This window comes from Arachis stenosperma, chromosome 3 (genome assembly GCF_014773155.1).
Source record: "Arachis stenosperma cultivar V10309 chromosome 3, arast.V10309.gnm1.PFL2, whole genome shotgun sequence".
Taxonomy (NCBI): domain Eukaryota; kingdom Viridiplantae; phylum Streptophyta; class Magnoliopsida; order Fabales; family Fabaceae; genus Arachis; species Arachis stenosperma.
In genome coordinates, this window is record NC_080379.1 from 140,377,491 (window position 1) to 140,404,786 (window position 27,296).

The window sequence follows — 27,296 nt, forward strand, 5'->3', positions numbered from 1 at the left end:
CTTTGAAGTCTAAAGAGACGAAATTGACGAATATGAAGATTCAACAGCAAAACTTAGAAGATAATGTTAGGGATCTGAGTTCTAAGAAAGATAGGCTAGCTACTCAGATTCGAGAGTTGAAAACCAAGGTCTATGACTCTTTTGCATAAGGGTTTGATCAAGTTGTTGTCCAGAATAATGCGGTTTGCCCAAAGAGTGGAAAAGCTGGACTCACCAAAGTTTTGTTGAATGGAGAGCTCGTTGATGACGATACTATGGGTGAAGGTGAAGGCAGAAGCTTGGATGTTGCCGAGAAGAAAGAATGATGTGGTGATAGGTTGAATATAAGACTTTTGTATTTCGTTGCTTTTGCTATGTATTCGATTTATATATCGGTTTATTTTTGAGATATGAACATGAGCAGAGTATGAAGCTCGATTAGTTTGATTTGTTTGGTTTGTGACAATTTGATATAGAGTTTAGTTGATAAATTGCTTTAGGTTGATTTTGATGTTTGGCGCATATTGATAGGAAAACTGGAAATGAGAAAAAAATAAGTATGTGATGTATAAAATATTGAGTAAAAGTAACATGGAAATTAATTTCGCAAGTGTCTGGCCTTATTAAAACCTCTCTGCGCAAAACCCATTGTGGGAAAAAAAACTCATGAGTAGGAAAAAGATTACCTTCATTCGCCAAGATTACATTGTTAACTTTGATACAATTTTAGTGAAAAGATGTTCCAAGTATCCAGATAATGTTTTCGCTTAAGGTCTGAAGTGTGTAAGCCCCCTTTCCGAGGACTTTTGTGATTCGATATGGCCCCTCCCAAGTTGCGGTTAGCTTGCCGTGTCTAGATGGTTTCCACGCGTCTTCTATTCGCCTGAGAACAAGATCACTGTGTTGGAATTCTCTGGGAATGACATTCTTATTGTATTTCTGTTTTATAAGTTGTTGCATAGCTTTTTGTCTTAGGGTGGCCACCTCTCTAACTCCTTCGAGCAGATCAAGCTTAGCAGATCGGACCTCCATGTTCCTATGATCATCATATAACTCGGTTCTTAACAAGGAATGTGCAATCTCCACAGCGATCATTGCTTCGGGGCTGTATACCAACCGAAACGGGGTTTCACCAGTGGTGGAATGCACAGTTGTGTTATAGTTCCATAGTATTTCAAGGATAAATTTTGCACATTGCCGGTTGGCATCAGTGAACTTTTTCCTTAAGGCTTGTAGCATAATTCTGTTAGCTTCTTCTGCTTGTCCATTCATTTATGGATGTTCAACGAAATTGAAATGGTGTTTAATGTTAAAATTCTGTAGAAAAATAGAGATATTAGTATTAGTGAATTGCCAACCATTATTAGAGACGATTTCACTAGGAATACCAAAGCGGCATATAATTTGTTTCCATAAGCATGATTGCACTTTTTCTGTTGTTATTCTAACGAGTGGTTATTCTTCAATCCACTTGGAAAAATAATCTGTTGACACCAATAAGAACTTCACTTGTCCTGGCACTCTCGGAAAAGGTCCGAGGATATCTAGTCTCCACCTATAGAACAACCAATTTACCTCAGTCGTGTGCAAGAGCTCAGCTGGTGTGTAGATGGTGGCATGTTTCTGGCAGCTGTCACTTTTTTGTACCACGAGGATGCAATCAGTCTTTATCGAGGGTCAATAGTACCTTGCGCGCACAATTTTGGTTGCTAAACTTCATCCACCGATGTGCCTCCCATACACTCCTTCATGGACTTCAGACACTACTAGGATAGAATCCTCTTTGTTGAGGCATTTAAGTAGTGGACATGGAAATCCCCTTCTATATAGGTCATTGCCTATATTTGTATAAAAGCTTGCCCTTCTTTGAAACAACCTTGGGTCGTTTTCGGGGTTTGAAATTATTCCTTCTCGGATGTACTTAATGAAAGGCGACCTCCAACCTTTGTCCTGTATGACACTTAATACACAAGTTATGCTTACGCTAGGTTTCTCTATCATCAATTGAGATAAGGTTGGGGCCTGTAAGTGCTTTCTAGTTGTTGCTAATTTAGATAAGGTGTTAGCTCTACTGTTGTGCTCTCTAGTTATGTGAATAATCTCAAATAGTGTAAATTTTGAAATGAGTTTTTGTGCTGCGATCCAATCTTTTTCAAGTAAAGGTTCTCGTACATGGAAAGTTCCATTTACCTATTGGACAACTAATAAGGAGTCATGGTAGATTTTAAGTGACTAATATGCAAGTTGCGTGCTAGTTTGAGTCTTGCAATTAGGGCATCGTACTCTGCTTGGTTATTACTTGCAGGGAAAGAAAATTGTAATGATTGTTTGACTAACATGTCTAAACCATCGTTGAGAAAGATCCCTACTCCACAACCTTCGTTATTTGATGCGCCGTCTACATGCAAGCTCTAAATGGGTGTCCCGATTTACGGGCTAAGACCAGTGAATACTGATATGAAATCGGCCAATACTTGGGATTTCAAAGCCATTTCGGGTTGATATTGTACGTCAAATTTGGAGAGTTCAATGGACCATTTGATGAGTCTGCCAGCTATCTCTGCTTTAGTTAAAATTTGCCGAAGTGGTTGGTCAGTTCGAACTACAATAGTGTGGCTCTGAAAGTAATGTCACAACCGCCTGACTGTGGTTATCAATGCTAGTGCTAGTTGTTCCACCTTTGGATACCTTTTCTTGGCTAGTAGGATTTTATTGACAAAATATACCGGTCTTTTTACCTATTTTTATAATAAGGGACGAGCTTATAGCATGGTTAGAAATAGATAAATATAAATATAAAGGTTTACCATTCTCAGGTTGGTGAAGTCTTGGAGGTGCTACTAGGATTGCTTTTAGCTCTTGGAAAGACTTTTAACAATTCTTGTTACATTGAAATTGTTTGCGCTTACTTAGTGTTTGGAAAAAATGGTAAGATCGGTTTGCAATTGTTGGCAAGAATCGTGATAGTCCAGTTAATCGTCCTGTTAATTGTTAGACTTCCTTGATGTTCTTTGAACTTGTCATTTGGAGAATGACACTGTACTTCTCTCAATTTGCTTCAATACCTCGGGAAGTTAACATGAAACCGAAAAATTTTCCTCCTTGAACACTGAATGCACATTTTTCGGAATTTAATCGCATGTTGTAACATCAGAGCTAACTAAATATCTCGGTCAAGTTCGAGTAATGTGACTCTCCATGTGGCATTTTTGCCACCATGTTGTTCACATAGACTTCAAGATTCCGTCCAATCTGCCATTGGAGAACTTTGTCCATTAAGCGTTGATATGTTGCACCAGCATTCTTAAGGCCAAATGACATGACCTTATAGCAAAAATTACCAAATTAGGTGATAAACACTGTTTTATCTTGATCATCGGGATGCATTAGGACCTTATTATAATCAGAATATGCATCCATGAAGCTCAAGCTATTAAAACCAGCGCATTGTCCACAAACATATCAATACATGGTAAGGGATATGTATCTTTACGGCATGATTTATTGAGATTAATAAAGTCGACACACATGCACCATTTACCTTATCTTTTTCTTACCATTACCATGTTTGACAACCAGGTTGTGAACCTGATTTCTCGGATAAAACCTACAGCAAGTAATTTCCTGGTTCCTTCTAGCAACCTTGCATTCTTATATGTTCCCATGTTGTGCTTTTTTTGTGCTATAGGTCTAATGGCAAGATCAATTGCTAATTTGTGGCTTATGATATTGGGATCAATGCTCGGCATGTCCGCTGGCATCCATGCGAAAAGGTCAACATTGTTTCACAACAAGAAGATTAATTGTAGCCGAGCATCTACTGAAAGAGCATGACCAACATATGTAAAGTAATTTATATTATTGGTTAGTGATACCTTTTCAAGATCATCCATTGCAAGAGTTCTTTCTCGGAGGTCCGATCGTGGGTCTAGTTCAGACTGACCGAGCTTTATTTGAGGCTTGCATTGTAACACTTCCAAGCTTCTTTATGGACATTGTATACTATTGTGATTAAGTCATCCTGCACATGAAACTTAACACACAGATGCACAGTGGGTACTATTGCACCAAAAGAATTCTAAGACGGTCTATCAAGAATAATATTATATGGACTAGTGCAATCTACCACTAAATATCAAATGCCTACCATCTTTGATTGAGGGTGATTACCCATCGTAGTTTTTACCAGACATACCCGAGAAGATACACCCTTTCTCTAGAGAACCCTACTAATTTCCTAGATAAGGGCTGCATGGCCTTGTCACATAATTTTATTTTTTAAAAAGTAGATTAGAATAATACATCAACACTACTGTCTGGGTCTAATAAGACCTTTCTTACCAATAGGTCACCAACTTAGATAGACATTACTATAGGATCGTCAAGGTTCGAACCTTGGGAACAAAAGTCAAATTCAGTAAAGGCTATCGCCATTGTGTCAGGGTTTGCCATTTTTTTGTTCATGGTTCCTTCAACTACCAACATAGTTCGATAACTTCGTTTCCTGACTGCATTTGTAGTGTCACCACTTGCAAAACCTCCTGAAATACAATTTATGACTCCTTGGGGTTGTAGTGGTTGATTGGAGCCCATCCATTTGTTCTTGTCCTTGCCTATGGAAGGTTAATGATTTGTTTCCTACGTGAGTTGAAACGAAGGTTCCTCCTTTCGTATTCATCCATTCACATACTTGTCCAGAAGTCCTTACCGAGCTAATCTTTCTAACAAGTCCTTTACTACAATGCACTCATCGGTCATATGGCCAATTTTTTTATGGAGGGCACGGTGCTTTGTCTTATCCACGTATTTTGGTCTTGATATGTCCCCGCTCTGTTTGGTTGTTTGATAATTTTAGCGTGAAGAATATCTTTTATGATATCTTCTCATTTGGTGTTGAACTGAGTGTAGGTATCGAACTTGGGAGTCAGTTTGAATGGCTTCTTGACGTCTTTATTATTTGGACTCTATGATGCCTTTCCTCTTCTCGTCTAGGTTGTTGTTTCTCTGATCTCCGAGCTTCACGAAACTTTTTAATCTCCATTTGACCTATAGCATTTTCTCGGAATTCTGTTAAAGTCTTTGGCTTATTCACCGCTATAGTTTCTTGAAACTTTTCTGGACGTATTCCACTTTTTAGTGCGTGTAGATGCACGCCGGGGTTAAGATCAGGTATCTCTGTAGCCAGTTTCACGAACCTTGTGACATAATCCTTCAAGCTTTCATGATGTCCTTGTTTAATAGTGCTAAGATAATCTGAGCCACGCATGTATATATTTTAGGCAACGAAATGGTTGTTGAACGCTTCAGCTAACTCTTCAAAACTCGAAATGGAACTACAGGCAAACCAAAAAACCATAATAAAGCAACACCATCTAAAAAAGTTGGAAACAATCAGTAGAGCATAGGATCAGAGGCACCATTCAAAAACATCATCGATTGGAATTTGGTAACATGGATGTGGGATAACCCAACCCCTCATATGGCTTGAGAGTGGTCAATAAAGTGAAGTTTTTTGGCATTTGGAACTTCAAGATTTCCTCGCAAAAGGGATTAGATATCGTTCTCCCTTTGCAGGTGTCGTCTCCTTGGGATGTGTGTCCGAGGAGTGCTTGCCATTTCTGGTCGAGGTTGTTTGTGTTCTTTCGAGTTCCTTCCTCCTGTTTGTCATTTTGACGTTAAGCTAGGAGTTCCGCCATCCTCTGAACCTCGGCTTGGAGTTCTAGGTTTTTAGCTAGTAGCTCGGATTCTGATAGTTGTGGAACTCCATTTTCGGCCATCACGACAATACCTATAAAAGGAAAATAAAAATAGGAGGAGATAAACAATAACAGTGGGGTTAGATGTATTTTCTGCCCCCCGATGGGCGCCAAATATTCCGTCCTTGAGGTAATAGTTGAGGTATGTTGCCCTTCAATAGACATAGGTCTTCCTCTAGGTGAATTATACGTCAACCTCCACGGAACACGACAAGGTGGGTACCTACAAAAAGTACTCTGACGCTCAAGTCAGTGCGATGAATATCAAGTACAATAATAATATCTAAATCTTGCTCTTTGTATATTTTTCTGTTCTACCCATTTCTGTTCATTCTGCCTTCCTTATATAATGAGTAAAAGTGGACTTGCTCGCATGATTTTGATTGTTCGAGATATTCGCTGAGGATCTTTTGTAACTTTCTCTTTTGTATTTGATTTTCCGTTATGCTTAAGCATAGTTTGAATGTGTCTACTGCCGGTTTACTTGGTTTACTTATACATGACATGGCTGTTAACATTGTGGCCGAGTTTTAAGGGGTCAGTGGCCGAGGTATAGCGTCCAGCTCAAGTTTAAAATGGAGGGTCTCCAAAAACGACGTAGTTTTGTAACAAGGCCTAGGAACTAATTTTTGTTTGCACATGTGGATAACTGATTGCCACGTATACTAGTTTAGATCTTCATATCAGTATTTTCTGTTTTGTCCTGTTTGTCATTGACGGAGAAACAAAACCAAGAACTGTTTGTCTACCGAAATTAAAAGTGAAAGTGTTTTTTGTGTATTTCAAAAGTTAGAAGACTAAAGTGTCTGATTCTAAAAGGTAAAAACCTCAAATACTGATTTGGGTAATTATTCTATATACAAAGAAAGAGTTCATTGTCTAAAAGATGCATTAAAATTTTGGTATTCGATCCTTATATTTTTTTTAAGGAAAAAAAGAAAAGAAAAGAAAAAAGTTATTCGTTATAGCTCATCTCATTATAGTTCAACTAAGCAGAGTACAAACGCAACAAAATTGTTGTAGCTGTTATCATCTTTCACTCTAAAGAAATGCAAGTCGTCTAACATTTTCAAAACAAAATGAGGAGAAGAGAAAGGAATGAGGAATGAATATGAGAGATTGATGAGAATGAAGCTTCATTGCCATTTTTCTATGTACTTGACACATATTTTGCAGAAATGAACAGATAATTAATAAATCACTGGTTAGATGATTTCCAACAGAAGGAGCCGAACGCAAAAAACCTTTCGACATTCCAATCACTTGGCAGAAGGCACGGTGCATAGTAACCCATGTCCAGGATTATGCTCTAGTGGATACATGGTTGTGCTCTTCACATACCTCATATGATCCTGTGCTGCCTTTCTGAGCTTTGAAATTGTATCTGGATTTCTTTTAACTTGCCTCTTAATAATGGAACATGCACTCAATGGATTTCCAGATCCTGCTCCAACTCTCCTGCAGAAATCACAAAATCAAGAAAATCACACTAGTCAGTATAATCAATCTCCACCGACAATGTCAATCTCAACATTTCTACAGTAAAACATATGCAATATGTCTCTTTCTAGAGAATTGCAGGAGGTAATCATGATGAATATAAAGTATATAAAATTTAGATTTATTATCTCCAACTTCTACATTTGGACAGGGAAGGATGACTCTTGCCAAAATAAGCTACACAAAAGTTCCAGATAAATACTTTTCTACTCATAATATGGTCAACGAAATACTAATTTATCCTTGAGAAATGCAGAATCTACAAAGAAATGTTCCTAACAGCATTGCTAACACCTTAACAAAGAAATATGGGAATTTTAGGGCTCTATAATTAATGGATTGGAGAGTGATTAAAGAGCCCAACTTTTTTTTTGTTCGTGTGTTAGCCATCTTGTTTGGCACATTTGTATGATACAACATTACTCATTATCTATTTGGAACAAGCTACTTTCATCTTTGTTCATAAGAGCACATGCCAATGTATCTTAAAATACATGCCACTACAATTATACATCAAGACCCCTGAGAAGAGAGGATAAACATGAGGAAAAATTAAAATATATCATTTACCCCAATAATTTCTCTGAGGCAATCCTGGCATCCCTTATCATGTGGTTGCTTGGAACCCATTTTACAACACGGTTCGGATCAGCTCGCATGGGAGAATGGATTTTGATAAGCTTTGGCAATGGAAACATGTAGATAAAGTCAAGATTTGAAAAACATAAAACAAAGGTGATCATGCTCTCAGCACCAGCAAGCACGAAGTGAACATTTAACATAATAATGGGGAAAATTCCAAGGTTTCCTTGGCACCAAAGGAAAGTCATTACTCATTAGCATGAGTTGAGCAAAAGACCTCAACAATGTCAAAACATCATCTCATAGTGGTAAAATTTATAAATTCTACGTTAATTCCATGTGCAGTAACAAGTATATTAAACTTACTCCCAAGCATTCCATCATTTGGTAGTAAGCTCTACCGTGCAATGGGGTATGGCCTTGACGAGATTCGGAGAAATATCTTGTCCTATGAAATAAAAAAGGAAGATTTTTGCTCAAGAATTCATATAAATAGGAAAGATACATTAACCGTAATATAATTGCCAAAAGAAAATATTATACCATTCTTTATACCCAGGATCCACAGTGAAACCATACATATCCACAGAATCACACATAGAGAGTGCAAATTCAAGAGCCTTAAGCCCAGTTCCTTTTGCTGCTGAACCAAAGGATGCACCTAGCATGAGATACAGAGGATTTCTTATAGGAAGTTCCTGCCAAGGAAAAGTAAAAAATTGCTTGACAAGATAAGAGAAACTGCTGGAATGCATGATACAAACAATTGTAAAATAACATTTTTATACCCAAAAGAGAAAAGAATTTTAGAAAAATGGTTTCTTTTGACAAGGGAACATACCCGAATCATTTGGTTCATGATGTCATGAATCGTTGTTTTTATTATCAAAGCCTCTTTCCTTTGTTCTGCAGAATCGTTGTTTTCGTTATGGTTGCAGTAATCCATAATAGGCTTTAACTAATGGAGATTTATTATAAGTTTATAACAAGCCGCAATACCATCTAATTCAACAACTTTATCCAACGCTTTGGCAGATCCTCGGTTCAGAAGGCGAAATGTGCTTTTCCGACCCACATACTCAGTGTAATTCTGCAGTGGTAAATAAAAGTGCGCCACACAAGGTCTTAATATTTCAGACAATAAATAGTTATAAAACACCAGGAACACCCTGTAGGGCAACAAACCTGTATTGGAGCACCATTTTCCCTTATGACAACATCATAACCATCTATCTCCTGCCCAAATTTTGTTTTCAATAGATCTCCCGAATTACCAATAACAGCACAGCGCCCAAACTGCCTTGGGAAGTATGGTGGTGTTTCAGGAAGCACAAGTGAAAGTTTCTCCAAGCACAAGGTCTTGTTCTGGCAGCGGTTACTGCAACACAGAAAGATCCTATTCTATGAATATTTCTACTAACTCAATTTCCTTGTATACAAATCCCACAACTTACAACGGGTTAATATCAAATTGTTGAAACATGCTATGTTATACATTGAGAAGTCTATGCTGTAATACAGTGGAAAAAGAGAGCTTAACAAAAGGTTTAACCCATTTGGATGCTGGCCTCTAGGCTGAACCACACATATCTCTGGCTTACATACGTTTAACTTGTTAACAGTGACTTGTCAGAGAGGTTACCCCAACTGAAGTTTCCATCTTAACTGACAATTAAGAATGTGCTATAACTGAGAAACTGGTATAGCATCATATTTTGAGTAACAATTCACATGCCTTATTTCTGCATAAAGAAACTCACACTAGCATTCTTGTATGACAGAGACTTATGTCACCGTTCTTGCGATTTACAACACATGTAAAGTGTAACACTATAATTCATTTCTAATAAATGAATTAAACTGTCAATTCAGTTCATTAAGATATGTTACCAAGATTGCATAATTAGTAAAATACAATCAATTGTTTACTTACAGAAGTATTCCTTTATTGATCCTACGCCAAGCATATTCTTCCCATCCATTTGGTAAAGAATCAATAAATTCCTTGGTCAATATAGTAGTACTGTTCCGAACCTGTGTAATCAATTCATATCACACACCAATAAAATTAAAGAAGAACACCATAAATTCCTTTTAGAGGATCATGAAAACACATAGTAAGTTGCTTACCTGTTCCCAAGTAGCCACAGCTTCACAGAGATTAAAATCAAACGATAGAGCTTCAAGTTCACCAGTCTTGGGATCTTTCTGTTAAGAGAACCCTTCGTAAGTCACCAAACAGGGAAAATATTTAGCTATTAAACCACATGTCAATTAGTATATCACAACTCATACTTGAATAGAAGGAACCAATTACCCCTAGTTCTAAGTGACTCGTAATTAACATATTTCAAGGACCACGTAAGCAACAATTCATTTTCATGAATAACAATCTAGACAATCAATATTTAGGAACATTTACCCATTTGGGGATAGTGTCACTGGGAAAGGTTATAGTGGTTTGGCAATAATCACTTCCCTTGGCTGCTTTCAACCCAAGTCCATTTGCACTCTGCATAAAACATAAAATTAGCAACTCAGGCCAACCATTGAAAGAATTCAACATTAAAGACTGAGAATCCAGACCTGAAAGATGCATATAGAGTCATACATATATCAAAGAAAAACAGTTTTCAACATTAAAGATATTGTCTCTTTAGTCTCATGCAACCATCTTATCATACTCAATCCAAATCGAATGGGAACCGAACCAACGTTTCTGCTTTCTAATTCGGCATTTCAACAATCATAAATACATACATGCACCCACACATTCATGCCTAATCTTGTATCACAATACTACACATCAGAATCAACACAATTTCTTTTGAGGCAAATGCAATAAGAAAATATAACTCACCACGCACTTCTCGAAAGTGTCATGCAGAGAAAGCAATGCTTCCGTGTCTTCATCTGTAAGCTGATACCTGCGAGCTGCAACAGTAGCATCACAATTAGAGTCTTTGGATTTGATGCACCTCAACACAACACAACAAATCACATTCCATATGCTATGTGCATACATTCATACAAATACATACATACATACATACATACATACAGAGAATTGAGAGATTCCAGTGATGTAGATGGAAATAGCTGCAAATCCACAGATCAGAGCGAGCATCAAGCCCAATTGCAGAACCTTCATTGAATTCAGCTGACTTTCGAAGTGAAGCTACGCGATGAAAACAAAAGGATTAAGGGTTTATCGAACTATGTAGATTGAATCTGTTCCTACAATCAGCACTTGCATAATGCAATCACAGTATACGGTGTTAAGTGTTCTTCATTGATTGAATTTCATTTCAGATCTTACGTTTATGTTAATCGAAATGAATCCTTCCAGAAAAAGAAAGAAAAAAAAAGGATAAAAAAGCATGTCGTTCACACATAAATCTGTTCACACATTATTGTTCCATTTCCACACATCGGAGAAAAAAGAACAGAACAGAACTGAGATCCTGAGTAGGGGTAACGTCCTACCCGCAGATGGACGGCGAGCGAGGGAGCAGAGCAGAGCAGAACGCGCGATGGCGCGATGGTTAGAATGTGATAGGCGAGGGTGAGACGGCGGATTTCGGAGGCGGCGGGATGGAGGTGGAGATTAGGGACTGAGCGACTGAGGGAGGCCGGAGACAGAGTGAGTGAGAGCGTCCGGCGACGGCGGAGGACTGGCAGAGGGATTGAGGGAGTTAGAGGCGATAGACGAGTCAGAGAGATAGAGGTATTGACAGTGATTTCTTTTTTTTTAGTATGTGGATTGGGCTACTCAACAATAACCCAATTAATTTTCTATAACTTATTGAAGTCCATCTTTGGCCTAATTGTAACCCATCAGCATACTGTTTGCTAAAACATGGAAGCCCCCCTACCAACAAAAAATAAAAATAAGAAAGAAGGGAGAAACTAGCAAATTTTGGAGTTGTTTTGTTCCCAATAAATGCCCATTTTAAAAATATTGAATTACATTTTATTTAGATAAAATATTTTGTGCATTAATTTTATACTATTCACTATAAGTGGCAAAAGAGTCACAATCCACCAGACCGGCCCATTTAACCTACTAAAAAAGGGTTGGATACTAAATTTGAGCCCACCTAGTCCACACCGTTCCGCGGACATTAGCGGGACGGCGCGGAACGAAACCACTTTTAGGTTTTTTTACAAAAATTGTAACACGCTAAATTAAATTTGATATTTAGAATTTTTTAATTATGAGTTATTTAACTTTGCAAGAATGTCATTTCTTTGTTTTCTTGTTTAGAATTTTTTTTATTGAGATATAATATGTGAAACATTAGATTATAGAGGAGTTGTTATTTTTCATTTTATTTTGTATTCATCTGTGTTTTTTTTTAGTTTAGATCTATATTAAACTGAAAATTCATCTATTTTTACGGATTTACTCATTAACATTAACAATTGAGCCTAATTTTAAAATTCAAATGCGATTTAATTTTTAAAAATTTATCATATAGGATGATTTTACATTTTCAAAAACTCACCGAATAAAATCAAATAACATGAAGATTGGTAATTAATATAATAACATCACATAATAAAAATAGAATAAATGTAATACATTAATTTATAACTTTATATATATATATCAAAAGTTGCGAAAATCGAATTAAACATCAAACTGTCCAAACTATTGATCCAAAAAATTTCAAGGTTTATATAGTTTTTTCTTAAACACATTCACACACACTAACCTAGCAACTGCTAGGACTCGAAGCTGGTGTGACTGTGTTTGAGGCATCACTTGCCTCAGTCGGTTCAAATGGATTGAACTGAGCAGTAGGGTTGAGAGTCTTCCTGCCACAAAGACATCTCATTTTCAAGTGCGGTGTGGGGTTGGGACAGCCCATGTCTTTGTTGTATAGAGGTATGGGTAGCTCTCGTTTATAAATCAATGTCAGCATATGTTCCAATAGTCTTTTCCTCTTATAGACAAAAGGGGACAAGGTTAATTCAATGGCTTAAGGGGTCGTCCTTTATGTAGGCCCATATATATGGCCCCCCCATATCCCATTGGCACCTACCTGTCCTGTGCCACCATGCCCAAGCCCAACAATGTCACTGCTTCCAAGCTGGTCCCTCCATGCACCTCCTACATTAAAACCTCTATTATTAGTTAACATGTTATTTTATCATCTTTAAATATATGAAACTAATTCTACAAATCTTACATTCTATTTCTTAATAAGTGTATATATTAGTGTTCATGTAAGATAATTGTAAGTACATATATATATAAAACATTACAGGGTCTTCTCATAAGTGGAGTAGGAATAGGATAATCTTATGTCCTTATCTATCCCCCAACGACAAAGACAATAAGAGACCATACAAATTGTATATGTATGTATACGATACATAAAGATTTATTTGTTACTTGTAAGTAGTGTAGTCATCATACTGCTTGGTTCTAACGCAACTTAATTAATCAGCTCACCATTGTTATTTTAGTATTATAGCAATATAGCTCAAGCAAACTTGCATCGAGACACATACGCCGATATGTTTATTTCTGTCGTCCTGTTTCTGGCGGCAATACGTTATGGCAGTTTAGATTATATATATGCATATATAATTCAATATATATAATTATATATTATTTACTCAAAAAATATTTATAAATCAATACTTTTATCAATATTAATTAAGAGGAGTGTTAAGAGGCCAGCATTTTTGTTAAATTATGACCAACACTTAACCATCAAAAGGAAATTGAATGATTCTACACCATTAGAAGCAATTTCACACCATTAAAAACATCATTGATGGCTAAAAATCACAAAATCTGCTACCCCTAGATTTTCTCATTAATTAATATTTGACCAACATTTTATTCTAATATATTTAAAATTTAATAATTAAGATTTAAAATATCGACCAAATAATAGTTAAAAATGAGAAATTGTATTAATAATAATATGGCATTGATATGTTTATTCTCTGAAGCAAGAAGTCAAATTTGGTATCACCAAGTCACTCACTAATCACTATCTATGTCGATTTGAAAAGATGAGAACTTGTAATAACAAACTAATAATGTTGTAACTACGAATGAGTTGTGTCATTAATTGTTATCACACCTTGCCTTCCTTTCACATTGATGAGCCAAATTAATGGACGTAATTGGATGAAAAGCATATCCGACAAAGTGTCTATCCCGACAATTAGATCCTTAATGCTGGATCAGTTATCCCAACTTACCACTATCATAATATCATTTGATTTGAACGATATAAATCAAAAGCCAGATATACGATTGAATGTAAGGAATCATGATACTACTCATCATAATGATTAGCATCTGATAATTAAGATTTGCCTATTATTAATGCTATAATAAGCTTCGGATTAGAGATCTCCTTTTTATATAATTAAGTTCAATTTTACCCTTATATTACCTTTTTATAGTAACCTTTGAAAAGACTTCATATTCTGAGCTGAAACTTCTTAATCAAGCTTTTTTATGAGGATTGGACCATAAAGCAAAGATATCTCTGTATGATCCATGCATGGAAATGTCGGCCACATAAATCCAACTCTAATGCTAAAAAAATAATAATTTAAAGTTATCTTATTTAATTTAATAATATTTAAATTTATATGCTTATTACATCTAATATTATGTATTTATTTTAAAGATAATAAATAAATATAAAATAAAATAATTTTAGACTAATTTAAAATAATTTTTATTGTCTCAAATATTTTTGTACATCCAGATGATGAGGACAAATAATCTGATTAAGCTAAGCTTGTCATCAAAAACTGATATGTAGAATAAATCAAATCTCATTATTATAAAAAGCTTAATTAGCTTGATGTATTTAAAAAAGGAAAAGAAAAAGGTTAAATAGAAAGGTTTAATTTCTCTTATAAGATTCCAACAGCTATAGCCACAAGCTGTTGATCAATCTTGTCATGCATGAGATTCAAGTAGACTCAATTTCCCATCACCACATACAAGTACCAGACAAACTCAAACACACACATAAAATATACAATTGACACATGATGATGAGGTTCCGAAAACCACTACTCATCATGCTATTATTGTAAGGCTATAGTTTTTTGTTTTTCTTTCTAATTTTTCCTCATCATCATAGTCTCGGAAAAGAGTTATAAGAATCACCAAAACTATAACAAACAAGGATGGCCCTTGCACTTCATGTTGGTGATTAAAGCATAAATGTGTTCATAAAGTATATAGTAACCGAGGTTTAGTCTACATAAGATTTTGATGTGTCACACACGTCATGAGCCAGAAAAAGGGAGAAGAAACCATTAGAAAACTCCAGTCAAAATGAACGTGGCAAACTGCAAATTAATTTAGAAGCAATCAAAGTAGCATAATGCATACTTGGTTGGTTATTATATATCTATCTTAGTTCATGGACATGCTTATAGTCTTTATGAAACCGAAAGCTCTTTATTTATATATGCGGTGCCTAATTGGCTATATCTTTATCATGAATTTATTTGGCTCTAGCACCCTGTTTAAGTGTAAACAATGAGTATAAGAATTAATTTGTGTACAGAGAACAATTTTGTTTTCTTCGTTGTCAAGCTAAGTACATATAAATAAATAAAAGGTTTGGGCAAAGAAAAATTCAAAATAATATTTCACATGTTATTATATTATTTCTCCTAAAAATTTAAACTGATGAAAAAAACAAATTATTATATCTTTAATATGTTTTTTCAAACAATTTTTTTTAGATTTTTTATTTTTTACACAGGTTTTATTTTCTTTTTTTTCCATTATGCCATTTTTTTAATTACTCTGTTAATCCTTATAATTTCATCAAATTTATAATTAGATCTTTATATTTTTTTTTAATTGGATTTTTACACTATTTTTAATTTTGTAATTAGGTCATTTTTATGGCATGAATATTAAAATTAATAGAATATTTTTCTCAAAAAATATGTGATCAAAGATCTAATTAAATTTTTAATTATAGATATCTTCATTTTGCAAAAAAAAATATTCAATTAACTCTAATCATTTTTACATTAGAAAGGATCTAATTACAAAATTAAAAGCAGTATAAAAAATATATAAAGACCTAATTAAAAATTTAATAAAATTATAAGAACTAACAGAACAATTAATATTTTTATTAAACATCAAACTCTAAATCTTTTAGATATAAAATTTTAATAATATGTCGTCATAATATTATTTTTTAAAAAAAATATATATTTCTTTAACTTAGCTCTGATGCCAACTATTGTTAATACTTAATTAATTATGTAAAAGTGCAATATGAACAGGTATATATATTCACAAAAAGTAATATTAACAATAGAGTAATATAGTGTGTATAAATTTGTGATGCTAAATCCAACAGCTTTTCATTATAGAAAATTACATGAAATATCTTTATCATATGAGAATAATTTTCATAAACAAGATATTCCCACTAAAACAAAACATATTCAAATGAATAAAGAGTTTTTGGAATACTACAAAAAAAATTCAAAAATACTTAGACAAAGGCTTAATTAGGCCATCAAAGTCTCCTTAGAACTATACAAAATTTTATGTAATGAAAACTTCTGAAATAAAAAGAAGAACTCCTAGGTTAGTAATCAACTACAAACCTCTAAATAAAGCCTTAAAATAGATAAGATATTTCCTACCAAACAAGAATAACTTAATTAAGTAATGCTACTATTTTTTTAATTTGATTTAAAATCTGGATTTATTAAATATCTGTAAAAGAGGAGGATAGATATAAAACAGCCTTTATAGTATCTTTTAGACATTATGAATAATGGAATGTAACGTCTCAAGGATTAAAAAATATACACCAAGTGATTTTCAAGAAATTATAAATAATATCTTTTACTCATATGTAGACTTTATTATAGTTTACTTAGACGATGTACTTGTGTACTATAAAAGAATTAACCAACACATTCAACACTTAGAACAATTCATCAATATTATAAAAGAATACAGTCTTGTCTTATCTAAAAAGAAAATAAAAATATTCATAACAAAAGTGAATAAGATGTCTTAATTATTTTTAAGATTATCGACAAAAAAACAGCTACAAATATTTTTAAGATGTCTTAATTATGTAGCAGAATTTTTACCAGAAATAAGAGCCTTATACAAACTTTTATATAGGAGGTTAAGAAAATAACCTCCTCCCTGGACAAAAGACGTATTTAAAATAATTCAAAAATTTAAAACTATAGTTAAGAAAATTTTTTGTTTAAGCATATCAGACCCAAAGACAAGGTTAATAGTTGAGATAAATGCCTCAAAATTAGGGTATGGAAGAATATTTAAACAGGTTCTCCAAAACTCATCAAAAGAACAAATAATTAAATATCATTCTGAAATATGAAATTCAGCTCAAAAAAATTATGCAACTATTAAAAAGAAAATATTAGCCATTGTCTTATGTATTTTGTGATTTCAAGAAGATCTTTTTAACAAGTCCTTCTTAATTAGAACTGATTGCAAAGTTGCACCTAATATGTTAAAAAATAATGTTAAAAATCTAGTTTTCAGACAAATATTTGCCAGGTGATATTATCATGTTTTGCTTTTACTATTGAGGATATTAAAAGTAAATTAAATGCATTGCCTAATTTTTTAATAAGAGAATTTTTACAAGGTATAAATGAGCAAGCAGCAAGTAAGCAATGGAGATTATGGTTAGCCACTTGGTCAACCAACGACTTCAATACCAACTAAGCAATTAACTATTAAATCTTTGACAATATCACAGGTTGTTAAAAGCGAAAAATCATCTACATTAAATAAAAGCTTATATGAAGTACCTACAGTTAACAGATATATATTATTACAGTCATCTGATCTTTTTAAAATCAAACCACTATCCAAAGAGCATCTTTATCATGAACCTGTGACCATAAAAATAATGGCCTTAGAAAAAAATGGTTCAAAATGGATTGAAAAAATTCTTTATAAAACAATATTTTTAAATACCTTCCATTATCTACCAGTGAATATCCAAAAAATTCGAACCTCCTATGAGTTTATTCTAGTTGATACAGAATCAATCGAACTAATCATTAATAAAGATCTAACCACCAAAGAGATAATATACTCCAAAATTAAAATCACCAAAATAATAACCCTGTTCGAATGGAAAAACATTCCTTTTATTGTAAAAATTTCACTAAAAAATTTGAGCCCCAGAATTATTTTTATTATGATTATATAAATGCATGGTGGTTTACCATGTATCTATCTCCGAATCCAAATTCATGGTTCATATGATTCCGCAAAAATTTTTTTTTACAGTTTTTTAAGTAGTTTCAGATATAGTTCTAAGAATTTGGACCGATAGAAGCTATTTTTTCAAAAGAAGCTAGCATAGCTTATGAATATTTTAAAAACAAGACATCATTTTTAAATGGATACAAGCTAATTTTTTTCATTCCTACTATGAAAATATGTTGGATAATAACAAGGAAATATGACCTAGTAGGATATGGAGACACTCCAAGTGTACAATATTTAATTCGAAACATAAAAATAAAATGGTGGAATAAATTTGACCTTAACCTAATCAGTAAAAAGTCTATAGATAACTGGATGACCATATTTCAAAAAAGATCAAAATTCTCAAGTCATAGTTTAGAGTTTGATAAAATATCATAAAAAAAAGACTCATTTTTTAGTACACAAAAAACAGATAATGGTTGCCCTTGTAGCAGTTACATCAAAAGAGAAAATTCATAATTTTCTAAAAACAATAAAAGCAATACCAACAGATAAAGATAAAGTAGTTCAGTTCAGCTCAAGATTGTACATAATAGATACCCAAGATCCATTTTAAAAACTAAAAAAAATACGAAAAAAAATTCCAAAACAAAAAGTTAAACACATGTTCAACAATAAAAAAAAAGAGGTGTCAAAGAAGCTCTAGAATCAAAGAAGACATTACATGCAAAAAATAACAAATGCTACCAGCAAAAAACTAATAGAATACCAATAGAATTATAAAATCAACTACCAGATTTTCAAAAACTACAATAGAAGACATTAAATCTAGGACAGAGTCTCTAAATCAATCCACAGAAAGAACAAGAAGATTTGCAAAAACCAAAAATAAATTTATAAAATAATAAAAGAGATAATCCACTATAAATAAAGAAAAAAATTGTTAAAACATCTGCTTTTACACACAATCTTTCATATTCTATAATATTGATAATTTTCTTATTACCGTCTTTATATTTTTAACAATCATCTTTGTATTTTTTCTAAATTTCTGAATTTTATATTGAGTATTATTAACTATTATATTATCATAATTGATTCTATAGATATTACACCTTGTTAATATATATATATATATATGCATGAATGAATGTTGCTTAGTGTACATACATTGCATAAAAGTCAGATGGGGTTTTTGGATACAGACTTGTCATAGGCTTGTACGCACAAAACATTTAATGTAAAATGGGATCTGCAAAATATTTATTAACTTCGTCGGTTGTAACGTTATGAATGATTTTTATCATCAAGAGACACATATCTCCAGTGTTTTCTTTCACAGCCAAAAACTGTAATTGTTTCTGTCACATCACACATCATAAAAATTAAAAAGATTCCTTTCTCAAAGCCCTATTTTCTTCCTTTTTCTTTTCCTTCCTCATATTTTCCACATAGATACTGTTGCATCCAATTAAAATACTGTGTTATATGTACCATAATCAATAATGCACTTGTCCAAATTAATAAAGGGCTTTTCTCTTCACATACCTTGCTGGTAATTAAGGACTCTTGAATTCAATTTCAACGTAACATTGAATGAGAGCAATGATTAATATATATATCAACCAGAGACAATGTTCATCATTTCACTTGTCACCATGCATATGTGATATGTGTTGGTAAAAAGTATTTAACAACAGGTGGGATCCTTGAATAGCAGGGTGGATGTGTTGGTGAGAAACATAAGTTCAGCAAACTACTTTTGTCTTTGTTGGTACTAACAATTCTCTGATCCTTTTCTTTTTGTTATTACCAAAACAATTGGAAGCACCTTGTCTTTGATAGGGGAAGTTTAAAATGATACACGCATTGATGCATGGCTTTCAATGATTTAATTTGTATATGAGATAGATTTTCTTTTTCTCTGATCTGATGTGAATTTTATTTTGCTATGGTAGTTAGAGCCAAGTGGCAAATATGTACCGACCGGACCAAAAATAAACAGTTTGTGGTGTCCAAATATAAACAAAGCATTGATATTTGACACATGTTAAATAATAAAATGTATGGAACTTATTACCAACCATTATTAATATTGTTCCGCTTTTAATTGCTTTGGGCATACATATAACTGTATAAGGTGGGTCGTATCAATTACCAAACACGTTTTGCAAAGTTGTTGCACTGATTAATTGTGTACAGTATATAGACTCTAGAGTCTAGATGAAGTAGCTGATAGATTCTAGAGCATCTGTTCCGTTTCAGAAAAAGATGATGGTACCACACATATCAGATAACACATATATGTATAGCTCAACAAAGATTGACTTCTGTTTCACCTTTTTAATTCCGTTTACTGATTTACTCAACCATTGAACCCTAGGCTATTATGTATTATATATGCTCAATTTTTCAAGAAAAAAAGTTCAAATTTATTATTTTGGTCATTAATTAGTGTTAACATTTAAAATATGAAATAAAATATATTGTTAAATTACTAAATTAATAGAACTAAATTAAAAGAATTAAATTAATGATTAAATGATGATTTAAAATAATAAATTTTATTAGATCTAGTATTTTTTTAACTACTATTTTTATATAATTATTTGAAAAATATTAAAAAATTGTTAGAATTTGTTATTTTTTATTATTATTCAATCATTAATTCAATTTTTAGTCTAATTTCTTTAATTTAATAATTTAATAATATATTTTAAAAATTTGATGGCAAAAATAATAAATTTTAATAATTTTTAATCTTTTATCTTTTAAATAAATTTGTGCCTTTTAAAACCTCCGATTTATATTTTATGAAATGTGATCAACCACCAAGACATATGAGAGTGTCTTACCCAAAAGGAACCTACTTAAAAGTATTTCGTAGAAAAATATGTTTGGTAGTAAGGAGAATGCAACTAGTCCTACATAACCAGTTGACCACAAAGATTAATTTCTTTTAGTTGCTTATTGTTGAGGATGAAATTTTATTAATTCTTTTGTGTGCCACGTGTTACCTTGTCAACTAGTCCTACATAGCTCTCTGGTCTTCTTTTTATTACCACTTTTATATAAAAAGCTAGCTATTACTTTTCCTGCATGTTTAATCGAATCATAATTCATCACTTTAATTCAAGACTACTCATCCCTCTCCTTTCTATTATTGTTGTTATTATTACTACTAGAACAAGGTTTATTTTAAGTTCTGACTTTTGACTTTTGACCCATTTTTGACTGCCACCAATACTTGCTTCATTCTCTGGCCCGCATATGCTAACAATAAAAGGAAAAGAGTATTTATTCATTTTGGTGTTCAGAAATTTTTGAATTAGATACTTTAATTTTTAATTAAAATTAATTATTCGATTGATTTTTAATAATTAATTTTATCAGTCACGTAGATTTTTTATATTATCAACTCTAACAGAAGATAAAATAGTTCCTAACAATTTTAACAGGGGACAAAATGGTCCCTAACCTCCTCTGTTAGAAAATGATACTCTTTTCTTTCAATTTTTATCATATCTCACATAACACTAACAGTATAATACTGTAACTTCAAGTTACACAATGCACACTCTATAACTTCAATGTTCACAAGAAGAAAAATTATCAACTTGTTCTCAACCAATTCATGCTCAGAAAACTAATGACTATGTCTCTCAAGTACTTATCATCTTCGATGGATCCCATGAATCTAGATAGCAAGTCTGATTTGTTAAGATCCGTCGTCGTCGTCGCCATCTCCCTCCTCCTCTGTGCTATCATCTCCATGACCACATTGTCCACCACTCCAATGCTTCCTTCAGCTTCTTTTCCGAACCAATGTTCAGTAATCGCTTCAGTTTTCATATGAGTAGCAACTGCGACATTACTCGTTGTACTGATAGCTTGGATGCGAAGTCGAAGCTGTCTACCAACTTAGACTTCAGAAAAAAAAGAATGAAGCACTTGGAGTCCATTTCAAATGAGAATTTGCATATAATGTCGAAGGATAATCTTCTCATGATGTTCTAACGTCCAACAAGCCATATTGCTTGTTGAAGAGTGGAGAAAGGCATGCCCTTGGGCTAGTTGTGGAACTTGGTCTTGAGGATGTGGTGGACGTTGTTGGGGTTAGAGTTGATGCTGTTATCGAGGATGTGGAAGTGGATGCTTCTTGTGGGTGAAGTGCGGAGGAGGTGTGTGTACCAGTCACAGAGATTTAGAAAGTATGTGATCCATGACATGTTAAGGTAGGTGCGACACGCGTGACAGTTACACCATGGCTTGATCTTGGAGTTAAAGAGAAGAAAGAAAAAGATGGAAAAGAAGACTGTGAAGGTGAAGAAGGAGAGTACGTATGAATGTTACGGTTATACGACATATGATAAAAATTGAGGAAGAATAGTGTCGTTTCCGAACAAACGGGTCAGGGATCATTTTGTCCACTGTTAGAGTTGTCAGGGATTATTTTGTCCACTGTTAGAGTTGTCAGGGACCGTTTTGTCTTCCGTTAGAGTTGACAGAGCCAAGGATAAGTGACTGACGGAATCAATTGTTAGGAACCAATCGAGTAATTAATTTTAGTTGAGGATTAAAGTGTCTGGTCCGAAATTCTTTGAGAACCAAAATGGATAAATACTTTTAAAGCAATTCTTTTATGAATTTCTCTAATTTGTATTTTAAAAATATATGTTAAAATCATAAATTAAATATATTTAAAATTTTTTACTAGTAATAATTTTATTATGTGTTTTAGAATATATATTAACTAAATCTTTTTATTAATATAAATGAATACTTAATCCAAGTCCACTCTAAATTCCTTTTAAATTCTTTTTACAGAAAAACATTTATACATATAAATAGGCAAAAAGTTGTTACAAATAATAGAAAAATATTATGTTTAATTTTTAAAAAATAAATATTATTTATGTAAATCATCCTTCTCTCATATTTTTCATCACTTTAAAGTATACTTTTTGTTTTTAAAGTTTGGCAAAAATTTTAAAAATATCTCTAAATTTTATTTTGTTTCAATTTTATTTTAGAAGTTTTTTATTTGCATCAAGTATACTCTTAGCGGTTAATTTTTTAAAAAAATTAGGACCAATTTAATAATAATTTCATAAGAACAACCTTCAACACAAACAAATCAAACATAATTTTCATGTAATTTTGTTGGACTGATCTTCATTTTTTTAAAAAATTTGGTTGTCGGGAGTATATAATTCACTACAAAAAATGCGTTGAGTACCATCGGATTTAATATCAGCTTTACCGATGGATTTATGGACAATTTTGGTATAGAATTCATTTAGGCAAATCGTTACCGGCAGATTTTTTACTCTAATAGTAAATTCACCGGTAATACTTGGCGGCAAAACGAGGGAAAAGGCGCGAACTTTAGCGTGGGCTGAATCTGACGGTAAGCCGTTTTAGTAAAACGATGCGTTTTGATGACCCACTATGAGTTACCGTCGGATTTAGTCGACAGTAAATCCGATGGTAACGAGGACTAAAATTGAAAGCGTGAACCCTCTCCCTTCATTTCGAAAAATCCTTTCTCTCTCTAACATCTCTTCTCCCTTTCTCTCTCTAGCCCTTTCCTCTCTCCGCCGCTCCAGCCCGCCGCTGCCCACCTCGGTCTATCGTCGCCGCCTTTTTCTCTCACGAAAACCAGCCCGTTCGTCCTCTCCCCTGGTACCAATCTCAACTCTATCTCTCTCTATCTCTGTTCCTTTGCCAGCATCGCTGTACCGCACTGCACCACCGTCATTGTCGTCCAGTATCGACACCGTCGCCTTCTAGCACCGACGCGACTCCCACTTTGTCTCTGTTCTTCTTCTCTCTATCACCCCTCAAGTTCCATAGTCCCTATTTCTCCTAGTTTAAGTTATTTTATGATTTAGTTATATGTTTATATATGATGTAGTTACATATTAATTTGGTATAATTATAATTTGATTATTATATGCTAATTTAGGGTTTAGCACTAAGTGAATTGAGGATTTAGGATTTAGTTTATTACATGCTAATTTAAGGTCTAAAATGTCAAATGATAATAAATAATAAATTTTGTTTGAAGTCAGGCCGAGTTACTTTGAGGTTGATCAGAGATAGTTAAATATTATTCTAATAAGTTATATACAATGAATTGTCCAAAGTGGCTAAGCTATTTGCAGTGACTTCCATATTTATTTTTCTTTAATCCTGTTGACATAAATAGTACTATTATTAGCAGCTTTAGGTTTACTAGTACGCATATCGTCATAATCATTTAGGTAGTGTTTATTTGCAGAAATTGGTACTTAAATTTCTATTTCTATTTTTAAAATTTCAATACCTCTTAAAAACAGAAACACTGGAGACTAAAAATTTTAAAAATAGAAACAGAAATTTTAATTATAATTTATACCTAAATTACCCCATTCTAATTCAATAATTCCAACATTACTCTAATATAAAACAGGGCTTCATTGTTAACCCTCGTGACTCCTTCATCTTCTCATTATTCTTCAAGGACATCATTGCAGCCTCTGTATCACCAGTCGAAGAACAACCACCTTCTCGCTGCTGGCGTAGACACCGCTAAGTAAGTGAGTCGTCATTTTCAAGTTTATCTTCGTAGTCCCTATGTTCTCATCTCCTCATTTTCTCCCTCACAAAACAACACTCGAAGAAACAAGCTGCTGCCACTCCCTTATTGCTGTTGACGTCAACCACCAACTCGTCGTCCTAGCTGCTGTGACCTAGCTTAGTTGTAGTCAAATGTTGTTTAATTTACTGATTCTGTTAATTTTTTTGTTGTGCCTTAATCTGTGGATATGGTCGTGACCTAGCAATAGGAATTTTTCTCTTCTCTTGATATTCAATTACTATTGTGTAATGCTCAAATCAAATTTATGTGTCTTTGAACAGTGTATTTGTACTCAGAACCTCTTAAACTTTTGTTTTGTTTGGTTACTTTGATTTAGAGAAATTAAAGTTTGAAAAGAGACAAGTTGCTATTTTGCTTGATTTGTCGTTATTTTCTTAATGGTGTAAAGTAGTAGCACTGAAGTTGAAGAAATACTTTATCTTTGTGACTTTGTCCTATATTTAGGGATTTGTGATCTGTTTTTGGGAATTATTAATGCCATCTGTTACATGGAAATTAATCGTAGTTTTTAATTAATAAGAGTAAGATATTTTTAGTCTGCATAATTCTATATACACACGGATGATCATGATTGAAAGTCATTATATAAGAAGTTACATAGCTAGATACATGCATGACCCCTTTGAAAATTTATATGATGGTCTGTTCCAATCTTTATTAAGATTTAACGGCATAAATTTTATCTTCTTGTCTTGTTATAAACCATATTGGTCTCTCTCTCTGGATTAAATAATATTGATATAGCATGGTTACAATACCTTGCTATATATGTGTGTCTGTGAGAATGAGAAACAAACTTTTGTCAAATTTATCCAAGTTAACTAAGTCATTATATTACTTTAGCTTATGTGTTCATGTTATTAAATCATTTTTTCTAGTTATGCTACATGAAAAATATACACAGTTATATCATTCGTGATCTTTATCTTTCTATGCATTTCAAGTTTTTTATTCTTCTTTTTGGTTCTAAGAAGATAAAGAATAGTTTTCATGAGAAGTGTTAGATTAAGTTGAATGTTTATGCGTTTTTTAATGTAATGACATTGCTAGGAAGAAATGGAGCGGTCAGAAATTATTAAGCGATGCATGTCTTTTTATGAAGAGATGAGATCCAAGCATGAAGATTTGATATTATTCTTTGTTATTACATTATTTTTTTACTTTAGGGATAAAAGTAGTGGGCAATTGTCATTAGACGGAAGAATGAATAATAGAATTAGACGTGAGACTTTAAAGCGTATTGTTGGCGAGGGTGATAGGAATTGTATTTAGGAGTTGAGAATGAACACAGATGCCTTTGCTAATTTGTGTGAGTTGCTTTAAGTTCAAGGAGGACTTAAAAAGGATGGTCATGTAAGCTTGCCGGAGCAAGTTGCAACTTTCTTGATTATCCTAGTGCATCATAAAAAAAAATCGTAGTCAGTAGGTTAGATTTTGTAGGTCCGGAGAAATAGTTAGTAAGTATTTTAATAAGATTTTAAAAGTTGTTATACGTATTCAAAGCATTTTGTTTGCCAAGGCCACACTTGTTGAAGAGGATTGTGTTGACCCCACATGGAGAATGTTTAAGGTATAGCTTACTCGAGTATGTGTATGATTTGTTTTTCAGCCTGAAGGATTCTATATCTGAGTATCATAACTTTCTATGGATTATAGGGCTGCTTGGGAGCATTAGATGGCACTTATATAGAGGTGACAGTCTCCGAGTCTGAAAAGTCAAGATATCGAACAAAAAAGGGTAAAATATGTAGTAATGTCTTAGGAGTGTGTAACTAGGAGATGGGATTTGTTTATGTACCCAGTGGATGAGAGGGATCGGCATCTGATTCATGAATACTTCGAGATGCAATCACTCGTCGTAATAGTCTTAAGATACCCCACGATAATTATGTCATCTTTGGATTTAAGCCTATAAATATAGCTTGAGTTCATGATAGTTAAGCTTACGTTATTTGTATTACTTGTCTATAGGTAATTACTATTTAATTGATGTTGGTTACACAAATGGTCCTGGGTTTCTAGCACCATATAGAGGCACTCGATATCATGTTAGAGAGTGGGCCCAAGGAGCACGTACATCTCGCAATTACCAAGAATATTTTAATAGGGTTCATTCTTCTACCAGGAATATTATTGAGCGATGCTTTGGTTTGCTCAAGAAGAGATGATCAATCTTAAGAAGCCCTAGCTTTTACCCTCTAAAGACACAAAGTCAAATAATTATTGCTTGTTGTTTGTTGCAAAACTTTATTCGAAAGAGTATGGATATGGATCCGGAGGATCAAGGTAGCATATTGGAGGAATTTTTGCCTGATGGAGATGAAGCACAAGATAAAATAATTGATGTGGTTGAAACACGAATGAGTGGACACACTAGCGTGACAACATAGCAACTGAGATGTATGAAGAGTGGCGAACTAGTCATATGGAGTAGTAATAGCTTAATTTGTGTTGTAGCAGAGTAATGAATGTTGTCATCGATTAATTTATGTTGTAATAGCTGCATTTTAGTTTGTAAGACTTGTTGTGAGGGGAAACATTGTAATAGCAACTTTTTATTTGTAATAGCAACTATTTGTTTGTGGTTATTAAAAATGTTTGTGCC

The 27,296-nt window shown here is 33.3% G+C and overlaps 1 protein-coding gene across 2 annotated transcripts; it reads right to left on the bottom strand.

Moving 5' to 3' along the window:
* Positions 1–6,708: 6,708 nt before the first annotated feature.
* LOC130967668 (sialyltransferase-like protein 2) lies at positions 6,709–11,524 on the bottom strand. 2 transcript variants are annotated; one of them, XM_057892628.1, is made up of 13 exons: positions 11,304–11,524; positions 10,875–10,995; positions 10,678–10,751; positions 10,240–10,329; positions 9,948–10,025; positions 9,751–9,851; positions 9,003–9,195; positions 8,817–8,907; positions 8,659–8,723; positions 8,361–8,515; positions 8,184–8,265; positions 7,806–7,915; positions 6,709–7,193 (listed from the first exon to the last, which is right to left on the bottom strand). In XM_057892628.1, exons 2-13 carry the CDS (start codon positions 10,966–10,968, stop codon positions 6,995–6,997), a joined length of 1,332 nt encoding a protein of 443 aa, XP_057748611.1. In that variant the 5' UTR covers positions 10,969–10,995; positions 11,304–11,524; the 3' UTR covers positions 6,709–6,994. The 2 variants fall into 2 exon arrangements, with proteins under 2 accessions (XP_057748611.1, XP_057748610.1); XM_057892627.1 differs by having other exon boundaries at positions 10,863–10,995.
* Positions 11,525–27,296: the final 15,772 nt, after the last annotated feature.